Source organism: Cucumis sativus, chromosome 1 (genome assembly GCF_000004075.3).
Source record: "Cucumis sativus cultivar 9930 chromosome 1, Cucumber_9930_V3, whole genome shotgun sequence".
In the NCBI taxonomy this organism is placed as follows: domain Eukaryota; kingdom Viridiplantae; phylum Streptophyta; class Magnoliopsida; order Cucurbitales; family Cucurbitaceae; genus Cucumis; species Cucumis sativus.
The window spans coordinates 1,154,840-1,171,803 of NC_026655.2; the positions used below are offsets into that span (position 1 = coordinate 1,154,840).

The window sequence follows — 16,964 nt, forward strand, 5'->3', positions numbered from 1 at the left end:
TTTTTTAAAATAAAAAATAAATTAAAATATTTACAATTTATAGCAAAATTTTGAATATATCAACGACAGTCACTAATAGACTCCTATCGGTCTATGAATGTGATAATAGAATTTAAATTTTCCTTTTATATATATATATATATATATATATATATATATATATATGATAAGAATGATATATATGTTATGTATTATTATAATAAGTTTAGTGCATTTGAATAGATATTACTAATAGCATTAGTCAAAATGGTGAGAGCAACTTAATAATAATAAACTAAGCGTGATATGAACTCAACTTGATAGATATGCACCCATTTCCACGAATCTTCCTCTGTACTTTCAATTTGACATCACCATCACGGCTTTGGATTTGGGAATGACGCAATTACCCCCCGGCTTCAAAAGGCCAAATCGGATGGCGCCATGCCATGCCCTGCCCTGCCCCTTGAACTTGAACACAACAACAAAAACACTTCACAAAACCATGTGTTCCACTTCAATCATGCAAAGCAAGGGCTACGATTTAAGTAATAATTACAACAGCAATAATATAGAGAGAATACAGAAAGAACGACATGACACCAAGGGACCGAAAATAATGTCAACGTGTTCGAAGGAGTGAATGACTTTTCTAAACTTCAGCATCTCGGAACATGGGTAGGAAATAGTACAAAGAGAAACTTTAGTTGAGTTAAAGCCTAAGTGTGGGTAAGTTATAATAGTCCATTTTAGAGCTAAACGACTTCTAAAAGTCCATCTACTCCCTCCAAAGATCGAACTTTTCAGCTCAAAATTTTGAGATTGGACCTTTTGAGAGAAGAAATGAAAAATAATAATATTAGACTATCCTGCATCTATCAACTATGAGAATAGCATCTACACATTGTGGTACCTACATTGAATAGTTTTTCATTTTTGTGGGTGAAAAAGAATTCTTGTATGGACTAAGCAATTTCTTACAAAGTTCATTTTGGCTTGACCTCTTCAGTTGGTGGAAAAGAAACCAAGTGTGGAACTTTATTGAAGATCGTTACCGTCTATGTTATAAGTGTAACCACTGACCACAATAACCAGATGAGCTACATGATCGCCTTCTACAAGTAGTTGAATCGACTCCGCATTCTTCATCACTGAAACACTTGTGATCTGCTCGAGCATCAAGGATGTGGCAAGCACTCTCTATTTGTTGGCCACCATCTCCTGCTGTGTTCAGTGAGGTGGCTGGGCAGACTTGTAAAGACATTGCGCTCAACCTTCTTGATGAATTTTCACCCTATAGAAATAAAATGCACTTCATCCACACTAATTCATTTCACATTTTTTTCAGCCTAAGAAGATATAGGAGATTGCACCGTACTACTTGTGTAAAAGAACACGTGAGCTCAAGTAGCAAATGTAGCCAAAATGCTTTAGTAAATTCAAGATCGGTGAACTAAGCTTGAACTAAGCTTAAAAACGATACTTCTACCAATTTTGTTTTTGTTTTATTGGTTTTCAAAATTCAATAGAAACTAAGAAAAGTACTTAGAAACTTATTTTTGTTTTTAAAAGTTGGGTAAGGATATAAATGGTTAACTAGGAACTATGAAAACCTTGAAAAATAAATAATGCCAAAGAATCAAATAGTTATCCAACTAAGCCTAAAATTTTTAAATATTTATTTCAAATATGTTCTTCATTAAATATTTCCACTCAATTGGACATATTTTTAACAGTGGCTAGCTGTTATGGAAGGGTAAGTATGTAAAGACTGGGTAGTGGGAGAAATACGTACCTTGATAGATGTCCCGTTAGTCAGGCCATAGACCTCTGGAAGTCTTTCGTGCCAAGAACTTAAAACTGGCAGGGGGTGACCCTCCGTAGTGAAAATGTAATTTTGATCAACCAAAAATGAGTCGTCAAATAAAAGATATAAATATTTGCACCTATAGAAAGAGGAAGACGATACTTTGGTGTGATGAACAAGCTGGTTTTATAGAGAACAGAATCGGAGGGAGAGAAAGAGAGAGAGAGTTCATACGTTTCAGAGAGGAAAAAACTATGTTGATGATCTTCCAACTGCATAGTTGTAACATCTCTAACACTTGCAAATCCTCCTTCAACTTTAGTGTGTGAAATAAGGGACTTTATGATTGATTCACCCACTTCAAAGTACCAGGGATCTACAAGACCAAAAGCAATAGTTTATTGAGGAATAGGATGGATGATTGCTAGAAGCAGACAATGAGATAAACCATTATATAAGATCCGTTTGGACTGCCATACGGAATGAATACAAAATTCAAGTTTAATAATCAGAATATCAGTTTGGCCAAGAAGCAATGTGAATCCCTGAGATATTCTATGTAAAAAGAATACAAGAAGTTTGGCCACCATAAATCGAAGAAATATCTTATGTCCTAGTGTTAGGCTCAGATGCGCTTTATAAATTATAACTAGTAGTTGGAAAAGATAAGGAAAATAGCATTCCAAGAATACTACAATACAGCAGAGCTTCAAACTTTTTGTCAACATGAGATAAAATAATCATAATATACAGAACGGGGAAGTTTTTGAAAAATAAAACCTTTGGTTGCTTGATATAAGTAAAAAGTTGACTCTGCCAATTCTGGACGGAGAGGATAATACTTTTCTGTAGGATGCAGCATTTGACGGTCAAGTAAATACCTGGACAATTTTAAATCCCAGAGTTCAGATTTAATCGTTTTCATGGAAAATACACAAGCTCCAATAGAGAAACAAGATAATAAACAAAAGAAAATAAGATAGAACAGCAAAAATTCTGTCTTCTGGTCAAATCATGGGATAGTTTAAATAGACAGATCTGCGAGGAGTATACCTTTCCGGTAGAACTCCATACTTCTCCCATACATAAAAGAACTCACGATGTGATGAATTAGCTGCCGGAATATCCCCAACAAGAACCTATTAACAGTGAGTCAAAACAGTCATATTTGAGTAAATTAACATTTCCTAAACTTAAAAGGGTTATAGCAACTAGCCTGTAGGCCAGGCCAAAATGCTTGAAGGCTTGTAAGCTGCCAATAGGTTGCTCTCCCCGTCCTCATATCGGCCTCATGATACCTACATTACCAAATAATTTCAAACAGCCCCCCAACTTAAGATAATATATTTTTGTATACTACCCTTTCAAAAGGGACTAAGTGGAGGATAGGGAATGTATGGATGCTTTTTTAAAATTTTGTTCCTAAAGAACATTTTCAAAAACTGTTTTAGCTGTCATTGTTGAAAAATCTATTTGGAGAAAAAAAGTTCGCGTTGAAAATTGTTTTGTTAAGTATAAGAACAGTTAAAAATGCACTACCATGGACCATGTCTGAAATATTTCTGCACAGCAAGGTAAGCAGCGTGAAACATTCTCCAGAACTCTTCTTTCCCAAAAAGAACATGCGCCTTCAATAGATACTCATAGAATGAGTCAACCCCTTGAAGAAACCACAAGAATCAAACATCAGAATTGTGGTTTTTTAGTCTTTCAATATATAATTAAGTATAATTCTAACCCAGCAAGCTCAATTCCATAAAACAGATTTTCTTCCTCATGGACGTTGAGTTAATATTACAAGAGTATAAAGCACCCTATAAAAAATGGGTGACAATTATTAAATAAGAAAAAAGGGTAACAGTAAAGATATGCTAATATCTACCGAAATGTGTAAGAATCTGTATTTCAGCAACAGAGGTGACATACCAGCTCCAATTCCAGAAGAGAACTCAATCCATTCACCTGTTTCCACATCCAATGTAGTTCCAAGTAAATTCAATGAACTGCGCATGCTCCACAACTTACGAAGAGCACGCAAAGCAGCATGTTCAAACCTGGGGTCACCAGTCAATCGTGATAATGCTCCCATTTCAAGAATTAAAGAACCTATATCCAGATAAAAGTTGATTCAATTCAGACCATAAATCTTGAACGTATACTTATCTCAGCCATAAAAGATAAAACCTCACCACACCCCGAAGTACTTGTTTCAGTAGTCTCATCCTCCATTACTCCATGCTGCCCACAGAATTTTGGATTGACGCGGAGTCATATACTCCTCTTTAGAGGAAGGAAAGGGGAACATGACCCAAAAAAACCATATTCATATATTCTAAAACTGAAAAGAAAACTTCTGAAATTATCTAAGGAACTCCTATGTACCAGGGATACAGGGAGCATAAACTGCATCAAGAATATCATTCACATAGCCCAGATTTAAGCTCAATTTTAGAATATTTAACACCCCCACCCCACTCTTATCCAAGAAAAAAAAACCACAGAGAAGAAGCAGATGAGAAATAAAGCAAAGTAAGATCTGGCTTATTGAATGCAAAATGTGTTCAGTACACCTACGGAGATTCACTTATTATTGTTGTAATCATTTAGGAACCCATACCAAGAATATTGTTCAATATGCAAACAGCATAAACAAATTAATAATTAAGCATCAGAGACATCTCAATATCTCAACAACCACAAGATTAGCTTGATAAAAGAAAACAGGCCAGTGAATGCAAAATCCCATAAAGATCATATAGCAAAAGTATGATATATCATAGTATTTTTAATCTATAAAACTTTGACATAAGCAGATGATAGGTAATACCTTGAGGTTAATCCAAGCATATGGCAACCCTGTGGGGGTATTAAATGCAGGTAGGAAGCGGTTCCCTAAGTCTTCAGCCAAAACTAATAGTTGATTCTTATAACTTTGTCTAGCCAAACGATTTGTGGAATCAGTTGCAAGAACATGGGCAGAAACAAGTCCTCCAAGAACTCGTATGTTGCACTACAAAATTGTTGACAAGAGTTAGGCATGTATTGCTACTTCAGACACGACAGCTTAGCTCTTTTTTAGGACAAAACACATTTGAACTCTAGAGATGCAACTTGCCAACCAACCAACCACATTCATCTTTTTAGCAATTAGGGATACATAAGGACTCGGATACCTCAAATAGATTTATCCGTGCATCAACATCAAAATGCAAATTTTCAGAAAGCCAAAGCACGGCCTTTTGAAATTCAGTGTTGTTACCTAAAATTACAAGACTGAAAAAGAAAAAGGTCATACATTATGAAACTGATAACTAAACAACCATAAATTCAGGCAGTATATCAATTCATACCTAGACAATGATTCAATTAATGTAAGAGCAGATCCAGTATAATTTTGTGGCAAGTGTTCCAGCTGAAATTGGAAGAATAATAAAGTTAATGCATTCCCTGCAACCAACCACTCTACAGCTATATTAACAACATAATTATTACCTTAAGATTACCCAGCTCACTGAGGGAGTTAGTGAAGGTCTTCGTAAGAGGTTTTAGCTCATCATTCTGAAAGAAATAGGCTAGTCAATAGATTTCTACATTATCAGAGATTCAGAGCACACTAATCTGCAACTGAGAGCACTTACTGGAAATGCATATGTCATATAGTTGTCATACGCATGGTAGAACCTAAAAGCATACAAAATAAGCCAACTGTTAGATACTTTGTGAACTAGTAATGTGGGGATCATCTAAGTTAATATGACAAAACTATGCAAGAACAATGTTGCATACTAAAACAAGATTATGCAACTCACCAATAATAAGGATTAAGACACAGTAACTAGAGGTCAAAATAATACACTTAACGTCACTCGGAAAGAAGTTCAACAAATCTAATCGTAGTTCCCCTGAAGACCTAGACCGAATAAGATCGATGTAGTAGTTATTTGATCCCATATTACTGTGACTTATTTTCCCACATAAGAAGTAGATAAAACTCAGGGGCTTGTGTAACATACTCTTTTGAAAACAAAACTGAATCTAAGAATTCTACGGTGGTGTGAGCTCGGCTTGACTACAGCAATTTCAAACTAGAATATAGATACTGGGAGGGTCAATAAATATTACAGATAATTAAACGATAAATGCAACACAAATGATTTGAACTTAGAGTATCCTCGATAAGAAGAAAAAAACATATCGACATATTCTGAATATCTATGTTTGAATTCACAAAACAAACTATGGTCGTAATTCAGAAGGGAAAAAAAAATCCTATAAAAAGAACCTGCAATATAACACTTGTTCCAGAACTAAGATAAAGTAAATCCTACAGCATACAAAATTGTAATCGAAAACGCTTTAACGTCAATTAAGCCTTCCATATGTTATTGCGTTAGATATTTCGAAGAGCCAACACTTGATCCAAGCAACAATTCAAACAAGACATAAAAGCCCACAGCAATATCACTCTACAGCCTCCATGTTCCAGAAAAAAAAAATGGCTAAGCACAGATAACAATGATCAGCCTCAGATAATCCACATAGCGAAAATTCTCCAGAAATGACAAAATCAGACTTCATAGTTATAATCTTCAAAGAACTGAACAAATTATCTCCTATATCACACCAAACACTAGAGTTGCTCAACACTACCGATCCGCATAAAGAAAACGAAACCAGAACCGAATCCAATTGGCCGAAAGGAAAAACAAGACTACCGAAATTAAACTAAAAGCGGCAATGAGGAATATGAAGATAAGAGTCTTACATCCGGCGGGCTTTCTCCCTCATACGCATTCTCTTGGAAGTCAAGTAGCTGCTGGAGCTGGAAGGATTGAAGAGAGTGAAGAAGATGATGAAGAGTAGGAGAATCCATGCGAAAGACCGGCGAGACAACATGTATGGAAGTAGTGTATGGAGGGGATAAGAATTCCGGGAAGAAGAAACGAATCGAATCGAATGGAATCAATGGCGCTTGGGGATCTGAACCGAATCTTGACTCAAATCAAAGACGCCCATGGAAACTTTGTTGTTGTTGTGTATTGAATCATTGAATAATTTGGTTATTAATTTCCCAAAAGAGATGAGTGCGAAAAAACAAATCTTCCAATTAAACATAAATATAATATGATGATAATAATAAGATAGGAGTATATATATTCATTCATTCCTTTTAAATTGCATTTCTTCAAACTTGATGGGTAATTTGGGAAAGACTTTTATAATTAGTCATTTCACAAATATAACAAATCAACAAAATATTTATATAAATAATGTTGTAGACGAAAAAAAACAATTCATGATTAACTATGTCCAACGAAAAAAAGACGATGAAACAAAAAATATAGAAGAAAAAAAAAGATGTCAGAGGATAATAGATAAAAACAATAATAATAAAGGGCAAACTCATAATTTTTTAGATGGTAAATTTAATAGACTTTTTCATTTTCTTATGAGCATCGTGAAATAATTTGATCGTATCAAAGTTAACCGTTATATATATTATCTTGGATAGGTGGCCTTGTTCCATTTACAAATCTAAATATTAGATAGTTGCAAATTTAATAATTAAATTCAAAATAATTAACTATAAGCAACGTTTTAAAACATTTGTAAATATAGCAAAATTTGTCAAATTTTATCAATGATAAAAGTCTATCACTAATAGACTATGTTGTAAATATTTGTCTATCACCAATAGACCATAGGAGTCTATCAACGATACAAATCAATCCGTGATAGTTTTGCTATATTTATAACTTTTAAAATGTAAATTATATTTCTCAAATGACCATTCATTACAATTATCTTTAAATATTTTGTTTATATTTTTTTAGAACACCTCTTTAATTAAATAATTTATTTATAAATTTGATTCTATTGGTTATATTGAAATAACTTAATAAGTTGTAATAAAATAGAGTGATCGCTCTCGAACTCAAATAATTTTATACACTGTCTCAACAAATATTTGAATTTTTGTACATTCTCGTTGAAGCATATCTTCTTAGTTTTTATGTTGTACTTTATGTGTGTAAGATGCATATAGTGCAACATTACATGACGTGAATTTAAACATTTGATATTTTAATTGATAGATTATGATTTTTATGTTAAGAAAACAACTATAATTTTTATCCCAACAAATCAATGCCATGTAACGTTGCATGCCATAAAAATGTATAAAAAAAAATCAAACAAGAGGATAGGTAATACAATTGTGATTTTATCCTATTAGAATATAAAATATAGTAAAGATTATTCTATTTCAAAACAACCTTTAAAAAGTTAATCAATTAATATCCACCTATACACAAATATGTATAGAGTGCTTTTAACTTAAATTACATAGGTTACACGATAGCATTGCGTATATTCATAAAAACTAAATAGTAAATATGAATTTGATTTTGAAATTTTGAAATATATAAATTAAAATTTCAAATTCGAAATTAAGATATATATACTTCAACAAAAATTTAAAAAGTTAAAATCTACTCCTTCCTAACAAAATATATAGTAAATCAAAACAAATATTAGAAAATGAGTAATTTGTTTCACTAATTACTACACACCACTAATTACCATTCCATAAACCTTTCCCCATCCAACCACTTGTCATCTTTTACACAAAATAATCCATAGTAATTGCTTTGATTCAGTCATCAATGGAAGTTCGAGGACATCACCATTTTCCGCCATTACCAATCTCCTACAACTTCTCCCATCCACAACCCCACCTCCATTTCCCACCCTTTTTCATCCCCCCCCATCTCCATCTTCCCCAATCCGTCATTGTCTTACTTCTCATTCCTTCTGATCATCAAACACTCCACAAACCTTTTCTCCACTGTTCCGGCACCGAGGAAGCAGGTTTTCCACCACCTCCTTCCTCTTCCGCCATGGCTTCCTTTCCTCCTCCCGCTTCCCTTTTCGTAATTATCCTCTTCGCCGTTCCCTTCTTAGTTGAATCCCAGCTTTCTCTTGACTATTACCAGAAAACTTGCCCCGATTTTGCTAAGATCGTCCATGAAACCGTCTCTAAGAAGCTTGCTACTAGCCCAACCGCCGCCGCCGCCACCATGCGTCTCTTGAGCAACGATTGCTTAGTGGGAGGCTGTGATGGCTCTCTTCTCATTGCCTCAAACGCCTTCAACCACGCCGAACGCGATGCGGAAATCAACCTCTCTCTTCCAGGAGACGCATTCGATGTCGTCGCTCGAACGAAGGTCACTTTAGAGCTTTCCTGCCCAGGGATCGTCTCTTGCTCCGACGTATTAGCACAAGCGACTCGCGATCTCATCGCGATTACAGGCGGACCGTCGTACAATGTTCCATTAGGGCGAGAAGATAGTTTGGTATCAAAATCATCCGAAGTAGAAGGAAACATTCCGAAGATGAATCAAACAATTGACGAGTTGATCAAACTATACACAGCGAAAGGATTCACAATTCAAGAAATGGTAGCGTTATACGGTGGAAGAACAATCGGATTCTCAAATTGCAAGGAGTTCGGAGACCGAATCTTCAAATTCAGTAAATCAACACCAACAGATCCAGAGATCCATCCGAAGTTCGCAGAGGCTTTGAAGAAGAGCTGTGAAGGATATGAGAAGAATCCAGGAATGTCAGCGTACAGCGACGTCGTAACGCCGGGGAAATTCGACAATGTGTACTTCCAGAATCTGTTGAAAGGACTGGGATTATCGGCGTCGGAACATGCGATGGTGAAGGACGCAAGGACGAGGAAATTTGTGGAGATGTACGCCGGAAACCAAGCGTTGTTCTTCAAGGATTTCAGTAGCGCCATGGAGAAGTTGAGTGTTCGTGAAGTGAAAACTGGTGGGAAAGGAGAAGTGAGGAGGAAATGCGATGTGTTCAATTCAATTCAAACTTGAAATAAAACGTCAACAAGTTTTTCCAAATTGTAACGGCGTCGTTTTGGGACATCATAAATAATTTACTTAATGCCGTGATTTAAAGGAGGAATTTTCTGACCTCTCTTTTTTGTAAAATTGAATTGGAAAAAAGTGAGTTAGAGTTTATTGATGGAGTGCAATTGTATTTGACACCATGAATTATTATTTGGTGTTTTTCTTCTTTTTTTTTCGAGCATGAAATTATAATATGCCCTCTCGTACTTATATTTCAATTTATTTATGTTCCTTTCTCTAGTAAATTGTAATAAAGTTTGTTTTTTGAGTTTTTTTAAGAAAAAAATTGACAAATTATTTACACATAAAATTATTACATTTAATTTTTTATGAAGAATAAATATTATGTTAAATGTTATATTTTTCTTTATTTTTTGTTTTTGTAATGACAATTTGATAATTAGAAGCTTTGATTCAGAGTTCTTTATTTTTTTTGTTAAGAAATCAACATATTTGATAATTGTTTCCTATTTTGTTTTTATTATTCCTTATTTTATACATTATTTTTATTATTTCATTCTTTTATATATTAATTTTGCTGTTATCTCCTTTACATTTTTTTCCTTGGCCACGAGTTGTTCTAGTTGGAGGCGACCGAAGTTGGGTGGCAACGAGGGTCAAATGTAGTAGCCAACAAAAAAGTAAGTAAAGAAAAGGATATAAATGATAAACAAAAAAATAATGATCAAATAAGTTATCATATCAAATATAACATTGTTTTTAATTCTTAAAACATAAGAAACGTAGAACAAGAAATATGAAATATAAAACAAAACATTATCAAACGAACACTTATTTTATTTCGTTTTTAATTGTATATAATCTATTTAGTTACAAAACAAAGATCTATTTAACTATAAAATTATCTAATAGTCTTTATTTACTTGAATGGTTGATAAGAAATAAGAATAGTAGATCTAAGTGTCTACTAATAATAAATAAAAAAAATACAAAGGTGGTTATTGAATTGTTGTAAAGTTGTGAGCCTCATGCATAAAGTTTATGAACTCTTTTAGGTCAACCACTCAAAAGCACCCAACCTCTTCTAAATCTGGTCCTCTAAATTCAAACAAATTTGGAAATTTATTTTAGATAAAGCATTTAACAAAAAATAATAAATCAAACACATACTTAAATGTTTTCTCTCCCAACAAAAATAAAAAATAAAATAGTTATCAAATTAATAACGATTGAGAGTTGATGTTATTAGTATATTACTCAATAAACTATGCTCTATTCAAATTCTAATAGAATAGAAAATGTGATGTAAAAAAAATAATCATGAAAAATAAGAGAAATATGAATTCCCAACTCCATCCAATTTAATTTCTGTCATTTTTTAAAACAAGAAAAAAGAACAAAACCTATTTTTCTATCATAATTAGATTAGATATAAGTGTAATTGAAATTTAATATTATCTCAATAAAAAAGAAAGAAAAAAGAAAAGGAATTTATTTGTGTGCATGCCCAGTCAATAAATCATTCATCCTTGTGTGGTAAAAATGATTGCACCCACTTTGTGAGTTGTCTCATTTTGCCTTTATATATATATATACAAAATGCAAAAATACATATATGACAACCCATGTGACATACATTTCAATTATACTAAACATTGAAAAAAGTAATTTCAACTAGTTCTTACCAAAAAAAAAAACTTCAATAATTTTAGTTCAAAGTAAGAAAAAAGAAACTAAGTGTGACATCATTTGTATAGATTGATGTCACAAGTAATATATATAAATTGATTGTGCGGACGATATCGATAAATAATCATAATTATTGTGAAAATCTTTTAGTTGAAAAAAGTAACTATATAAATATCGAAAAACGTTTTCTATTTTTCATATATTATTTCTCACATCAATTTTTATACTTTATAATAACAAAAATGATTAAAAAAAAATCAAAATATAACATACGTTAAAGAGGACGAACATAGTAGGTTAAAAAAAAGTACCCTATATTGACCTTTTAAATGCTAAAAAAATATTTTAAAATGAAAGAAAAATTAAACACTTGAATATTTGCTATAATAAAAAATAGAAAATAGAAAATAGAAAACAATTAAAAATTATATATATTGTCACATAATATTTATAGCGAGTTGGAATACTCACAAATAAAAATAAAATAGGAATAGAAAGAGGGAGAGAGCTTTGTGGAATTGTGTAGGGAGGAACATTATAATTTGCAATGCAAAAAGTATAGAATTGCTTGTGCCATTTCTAGAGGACAAGAATAAATTGCTCACTACAATCTATATTTTGGTGGGTCCCTATTTGTTTTTCATTTTTCTCCCTCAAATCATATTTATCTAAATATACAACCATCTAATTCAATTTTATTATTGTTATATACTTTTTTAAAGAAAATTATTAAAATGGAAATATTGAAAAAAACAATAAAGTGTAATATTTTTAAAAATAACAAAATAAATTAAAATATTTACGAGTATAATAATTTTTTGGCTTTTATCAATATCGTCGACAAAAATATATTAGTATTTATCAATATATATTATTAATAGAATTTGAAAATTATACAATATGTTCGGATGTTCCATGACGATATTTGCAAGCTTGACGCGTTTGAATTAGAGTTTCAAATGAATATTGACAAACCAAAACGAATAAAAAAATACTACCCTACTACCAATAAATATATTTTGGAGATATCTTCTGTCCATTATGTGATTGTGTTAGTGTCACTCTTGACTAAATTCATAAGTCGACTTTGATTGTTTTAAACAAAAAGACGTATATTACACGTTGTCGTATCAAATAACTGAAACTAATAGTTGTCACACATTTATGGTATTTCTATGTAATATGTATAATTGTCATTTTTCTTAGTAGAGGAGAAACGACAAATATTTGAAACTCTAATGGATGAGTTGTATTCACTACACACAAATGAAATTGTACCCGAATTAATATATTTGTATAAGATATTGGGTGGTTTAATAATTTAAATTAACATAGAAAGTTCACAAATTTGACTCAATTTAACGAATTAAACACATAGTCAACTATATACAATTTTACAAAATTTGACCTTCTATTACACTCACCCACTTGTTTTCAACAATAAAAAGTAAAATTCTTAATGAAAATAAAACTATAAATTTACTCACACACACCAAAATCTAATATATTACTAACTAAAATGCATCATCACCACATTTATTTTAACATTAAGATTCAAATAAATTTATTTGTTTTTATAATAAACATAAATTTGTACCATCAATTTTAAAATTTGAAGTTTAGTCATTATTACATGAACGAAGTAAATGACAAAGTTTGTTTGTATTATTGTTATTATTAGTTAGTATATTGTGGAGTTTATTCAATTTCAGTCTATATATTATGATCAACTCTATCTTAATTGTGGTCAATCATAAATAGATTCTAAAATTTTGAGAAATTTTATTATTTAAAATAAATTATAGGGTATTTGTCAAGAAAAATTACATAAGATGACATAAACATTTAGAGAAAAAAAATATGACACAATTTTTTTTGCATATTGTAAATATGATAAATAATTAGTGATATTTATCAGACAACTGTCTAAGGTTATAAGAGGGTTATCCATGATTACATTTACTACATTTTTGCTATTTTTGTCAACATCTCAAAATTAAACTATTTCTAATATATAATCAAAAATTAAAAAATGTGTTTGATAAAATTTGCTATATCTGTTTAAATAGTTTCAAATTTTACTATTTTTGAAATTTTGAAGTAAATTATGTTAAAATTCATGTAAACATTTTATAAGACGTAAACAACAATCTAACAAACTCACAGATTATAACATATAAAAAAATGAAACCTATAGTAGTTTATTTAAGTAAAAGAAAATGATTTTTCTGACAATATGACACCAGGAGTGGACTGTTTCTTAGAGCATGAAAATTAAAATTGTAATGAAATAATAAAAAGCCATTTCCCTCGTCGTTGACCAGTCAACCCACAAAAACCAAACCCACAGCAGTACAATGCCCTAAAGCACGCACCTCAGCTCACATCAGCTCTCCCTTCTCCATTCTCCATTCTTCATTCTCTTCTTCTCTCTCTTTTTCTTCACTAACACAATTCTCTGTACAATTGAATTCCTCTCCTCAACTTTGATTTCTGTATGTATGGGTGGCAATGGCAAATCCCGGTGGAAGTTCCTCTTCCCCCACCGTCGTAATTCTAGGCTTCAATCCAACGATCCTCCTAAAGAGTTCCTTTGTCCTGTTTCTGGTTCGTTAATGGCAGACCCTGTTGTCGTTTCTACTGGACAGACGTTTGACCGTGTTTCTGCTCAGGTTTGTAGAAATTTAGGGTTCTCCCCTGTGTTAGATGATGGTTCTAAGCCTGATTTCACTACTGTGATTCCTAATTTAGCTATGAAGAAGACAATTCTTCATTGGTGTGAGAAGTCTGGTGCTCGGAATCTTCAGCCTCCTAATTACACCTCCGTTGAAAGCCTTGTTTCTGCATTGATGGAGAAGGAGAAGCCTCAAGGCGGGATTGGGGATTCCTCGGATAGGGATTTGTTAGAGGGGGTATCGGATTTGCCGGCAGTGGATTTCTCGCACGCTGCGACGGAGTATGGACACCGTCCTGAACGGTTTTACACCAGCTCGTCGGAGGAATCAGTCGTCGTTGGGGGAAGCCCGGGACCGTTCACGACTCGACCTGCGTGTTATTACTCATTTTCGTCTTCTTCGTCTGAAACCGTGGAAAACGAAGCGCTCGTACAAACCCTAGGCCCGAATTCATCGATTTCCGAGGATGAGAAGAATATTTTAACGAAGCTCGAGAGTTCCGATGTGTTTCAGCAAGAAGAAGGCGTTGTTTCGCTGAGAAAAATCACGAAAGCCGATGAGAATATTAGGGTTTCTCTTTGTACGCCTCGGATTCTTTCCTCTCTCCACCGGTTGATAAAGTCGAGATACCCCAAAGTACAGATCAACGCCGTCGCCTCTCTTGTAAATCTCTCCCTCGAAAAGCCGAACAAATTAAAGATCGCGCGGTCAGGATTGGTTCCAGACTTAATCGATGTGCTTAAAGGAGGTCATTCCGAAGCTCAAGAACACGCCGCCGGAGCGCTCTTCAGCCTAGCTTTAGAGGATGACAATCGGATGACGATCGGAGTTCTCGGCGCGCTACCGCCACTCCTGTACGCACTCCGATCGGAAAGCGAGCGAACTCGAGACGATTCAGCTCTGTGTCTCTACAACCTAACAATGATTCAGAGCAACCGAGTGAAGCTTGTGAAACTCGGCGCCGTAACGACTCTACTTTCCATGGTGAAATCAAGAAACTCAACGAATCGACTGCTATTAATCCTCTGTAACATGGCCGTGTGCCAGGAGGGAAGGTCCGCAATGCTAGACGCCAACGCCGTCGAGCTTTTGGTCGGAATGCTGAGGGAGAAAGAGCTGAACTCCGAATCAACCCGCGAGAACTGCGTTGCGGCATTGTACGCACTTAGCTATGGAAGCATGAGATTCAAAGGATTAGCGAAGGAAGCTGGAGCAATGGAGGTTTTGAGGGAGATTGTCGAGAGTGGAAGCGAGAGGGCGAGAGAGAAAGCAAAGAAGATACTGGAGAGAATGAGAACGAGAGGGACATACGGTGAAGACGACGACGACGACGATCCCGACGGCGAGTCGAGTTTTGAGAGAGGTGGACTCAGTTCGACTCGGTACCCAATCGGTGGTGCAAGATTTCCCAGCTCAGCCAATACGATGCCGTTTTAACAACAATCCCTTCTTCTTTCAGATGTATTCTTTTTGGGTTTGTTCTTTGTTTTTGTAAACTATGTAATTAATGGTTTTTCCCTCTAGAAACCCTTCAAGTGAGATTCGAAGAATGTGTATTCTATTTTTTTTTTAATTTTTCTCAACAACATTTAGGTTGGTTCGCTCGATTCGATTCAAACAAAAATCTCTTGAGAAATAGTATATGTTTAGACCATCAACTATGTTCATCAAGTTAACAATTTTCGTAGAGATAGCTTAAACTTTATGATAATCTAATTACCGACTAGCTTATAAACATTTACATATGATTCCTTAAAAGAAGGTTTGCTTTTTCCTACTTTGTCCAATTGATATTGTAATGGTTACTTATGATGTTTTTCCAAAATTAATGGACTTTTTTATTAAAAAAAAGTTAATTAATTTTCAATTTATGAGTGGTTGATAAATAAGATTATAAAATGGATATAATTAATGAGCCCACTTTAAATTGCCCTTTTTAGAGGGAAGTATTGGAGATGTTTTCTTCCTTTGTCTTATCCCTTTCCACTTTCTCCATTTCGTGTGAGTTCGAAATTGGTATTCATCCTATGTTTCTTTTCTCATAAGAGAATTCAACTTATAATGGATTGTCTATACCATATTATTGTTACAAAGTTATAAGAATTTTTTGGATAGTTTTCTTAATGGCCCGAGTTTGCTTGGGAGATATGACTAAACATGCATCGCTTCTCAATAAGAGATCCTAAGAACATGAATGTGTGACGTGTGATTAAAGAAGTTTAAAAGAATTTAATGTCATTGTCTATGCCATGTTGCTTAGGAGACACAACTTAATAAAATCATATTTATTAAGGGGTCAGTCTCACATTTTCGTTTTTTGTATTTTAATATTAATTTTAAAGTGTTATATTACAATATATTAAATAATGTTTTATTGTTACTAAATTAAGCTTCTTGTACAATGGTTGTGTTCACCTTCAAAACTTCAAAGTTCTTGATTCAAATTTCATCTACTACATCTAAAAAAAATTAATATTATTATCTATGCCAACCATATGCAATTTTTTTATTCGATAACTCAATCATATAAATTTTAAAGTTTGTATTTTCTTCTTATAAATTTCACTTTCATAAGCATCCAAGTGAAAACAACAACAATGAAACTTATACTTAGAGGCACAAATTAAGTTTTACTTTTAAGAATGTTTTGTCCATAAAAATAAATAAAATGAAAATGAAAATGTATAATAAATTAGAATACTAGTTGGAGGAGTGAAATTTTGTAATAAGTAAATTTTAAAAAAGAAATTGTAAAAATAGAACATTCGAAAAAAAGAAAGAACGCAGAGTAAATTTTGTCACATTTTTTTTTGTTGCATGGAGTTTAAGTAGTATGTCCATTTTACCACTCTTCCCTTTTTTATTTTTAAAATTATGCTTATTTCCTTTTAATTTCTTACAAAAAATGTGCATATTTCTTAT

General features: G+C 33.1%; 3 protein-coding genes across 5 annotated transcripts; 2 read left to right on the top strand and 1 right to left on the bottom strand.

The window, feature by feature from the left end:
- Window positions 1-180: 180 nt before the first annotated feature.
- LOC101212939 (alpha-mannosidase I MNS5) lies at window positions 181-6,882 on the bottom strand. 2 transcript variants are annotated; one of them, XR_004214014.1, is made up of 16 exons: window positions 6,552-6,882; window positions 5,425-5,467; window positions 5,279-5,344; window positions 5,137-5,198; window positions 4,960-5,059; window positions 4,614-4,796; window positions 3,976-4,024; window positions 3,713-3,892; window positions 3,326-3,446; window positions 3,003-3,084; window positions 2,840-2,925; window positions 2,567-2,667; window positions 2,021-2,162; window positions 1,775-1,925; window positions 961-1,273; window positions 181-450 (listed from the first exon to the last, which is right to left on the bottom strand). XR_004214014.1 is itself a non-coding variant. In XM_004138081.3 (15 exons), exons 1-15 carry the CDS (start codon window positions 6,680-6,682, stop codon window positions 1,043-1,045), a joined length of 1,728 nt encoding a protein of 575 aa, XP_004138129.1. In that variant the 5' UTR covers window positions 6,683-6,882; the 3' UTR covers window positions 490-1,042. The 2 variants fall into 2 exon arrangements, 1 of the variants encoding a protein (XP_004138129.1); XM_004138081.3 differs by lacking the exon at window positions 181-450 and having other exon boundaries at window positions 490-1,273.
- Window positions 6,883-8,440: 1,558 nt separating this feature from the next.
- Window positions 8,441-9,935, top strand: LOC101213178 (peroxidase 41). Its single transcript, XM_004138082.3, has one exon. The coding sequence runs from the start codon at window positions 8,452-8,454 to the stop codon at window positions 9,679-9,681; it is 1,230 nt and encodes a 409-aa protein (XP_004138130.1). The 5' UTR covers window positions 8,441-8,451; the 3' UTR covers window positions 9,682-9,935.
- Window positions 9,936-13,582: 3,647 nt separating this feature from the next.
- Window positions 13,583-15,696, top strand: LOC101213423 (U-box domain-containing protein 38). Of its 2 annotated transcripts, XM_031880130.1 has the most exons (2): window positions 13,898-14,039; window positions 14,119-15,696. In XM_031880130.1, exon 2 carries the CDS (start codon window positions 14,121-14,123, stop codon window positions 15,477-15,479), a length of 1,359 nt encoding a protein of 452 aa, XP_031735990.1. In that variant the 5' UTR covers window positions 13,898-14,039; window positions 14,119-14,120; the 3' UTR covers window positions 15,480-15,696. The 2 variants fall into 2 exon arrangements, with proteins under 2 accessions (XP_004138131.1, XP_031735990.1); XM_004138083.3 differs by having other exon boundaries at window positions 13,583-15,696.
- The last annotated feature ends 1,268 nt before the right edge of the window (window positions 15,697-16,964 follow it).

What these genes read in the sequence shown, in the direction of transcription:
- LOC101213178 (XM_004138082.3), top strand. Translation starts at nt 8,452, where the DNA reads ATGGAAGTTCGAGGACATCACCATTTTCCGCCATTACCAATCTCCTAC.
- LOC101213423 (XM_004138083.3), top strand. Translation starts at nt 13,869, where the DNA reads ATGGGTGGCAATGGCAAATCCCGGTGGAAGTTCCTCTTCCCCCACCGT.
- LOC101212939 (XM_004138081.3), bottom strand. Translation starts at nt 6,682, where the DNA reads ATGTTGTCTCGCCGGTCTTTCGCATGGATTCTCCTACTCTTCATCATC. An exon ending in TTAATTGAATCATTGTCTAG is followed by an intron (nt 5,060 to 5,136) that starts GTATGAATTGAT and finishes TTTCTTTTTCAG; the next exon opens with TCTTGTAATTTTAGGTAACA. An exon ending in TATTTCAGACATGGTCCATG is followed by an intron (nt 3,085 to 3,325) that starts GTAGTGCATTTT and finishes TTGGTAATGTAG; the next exon opens with GTATCATGAGGCCGATATGA.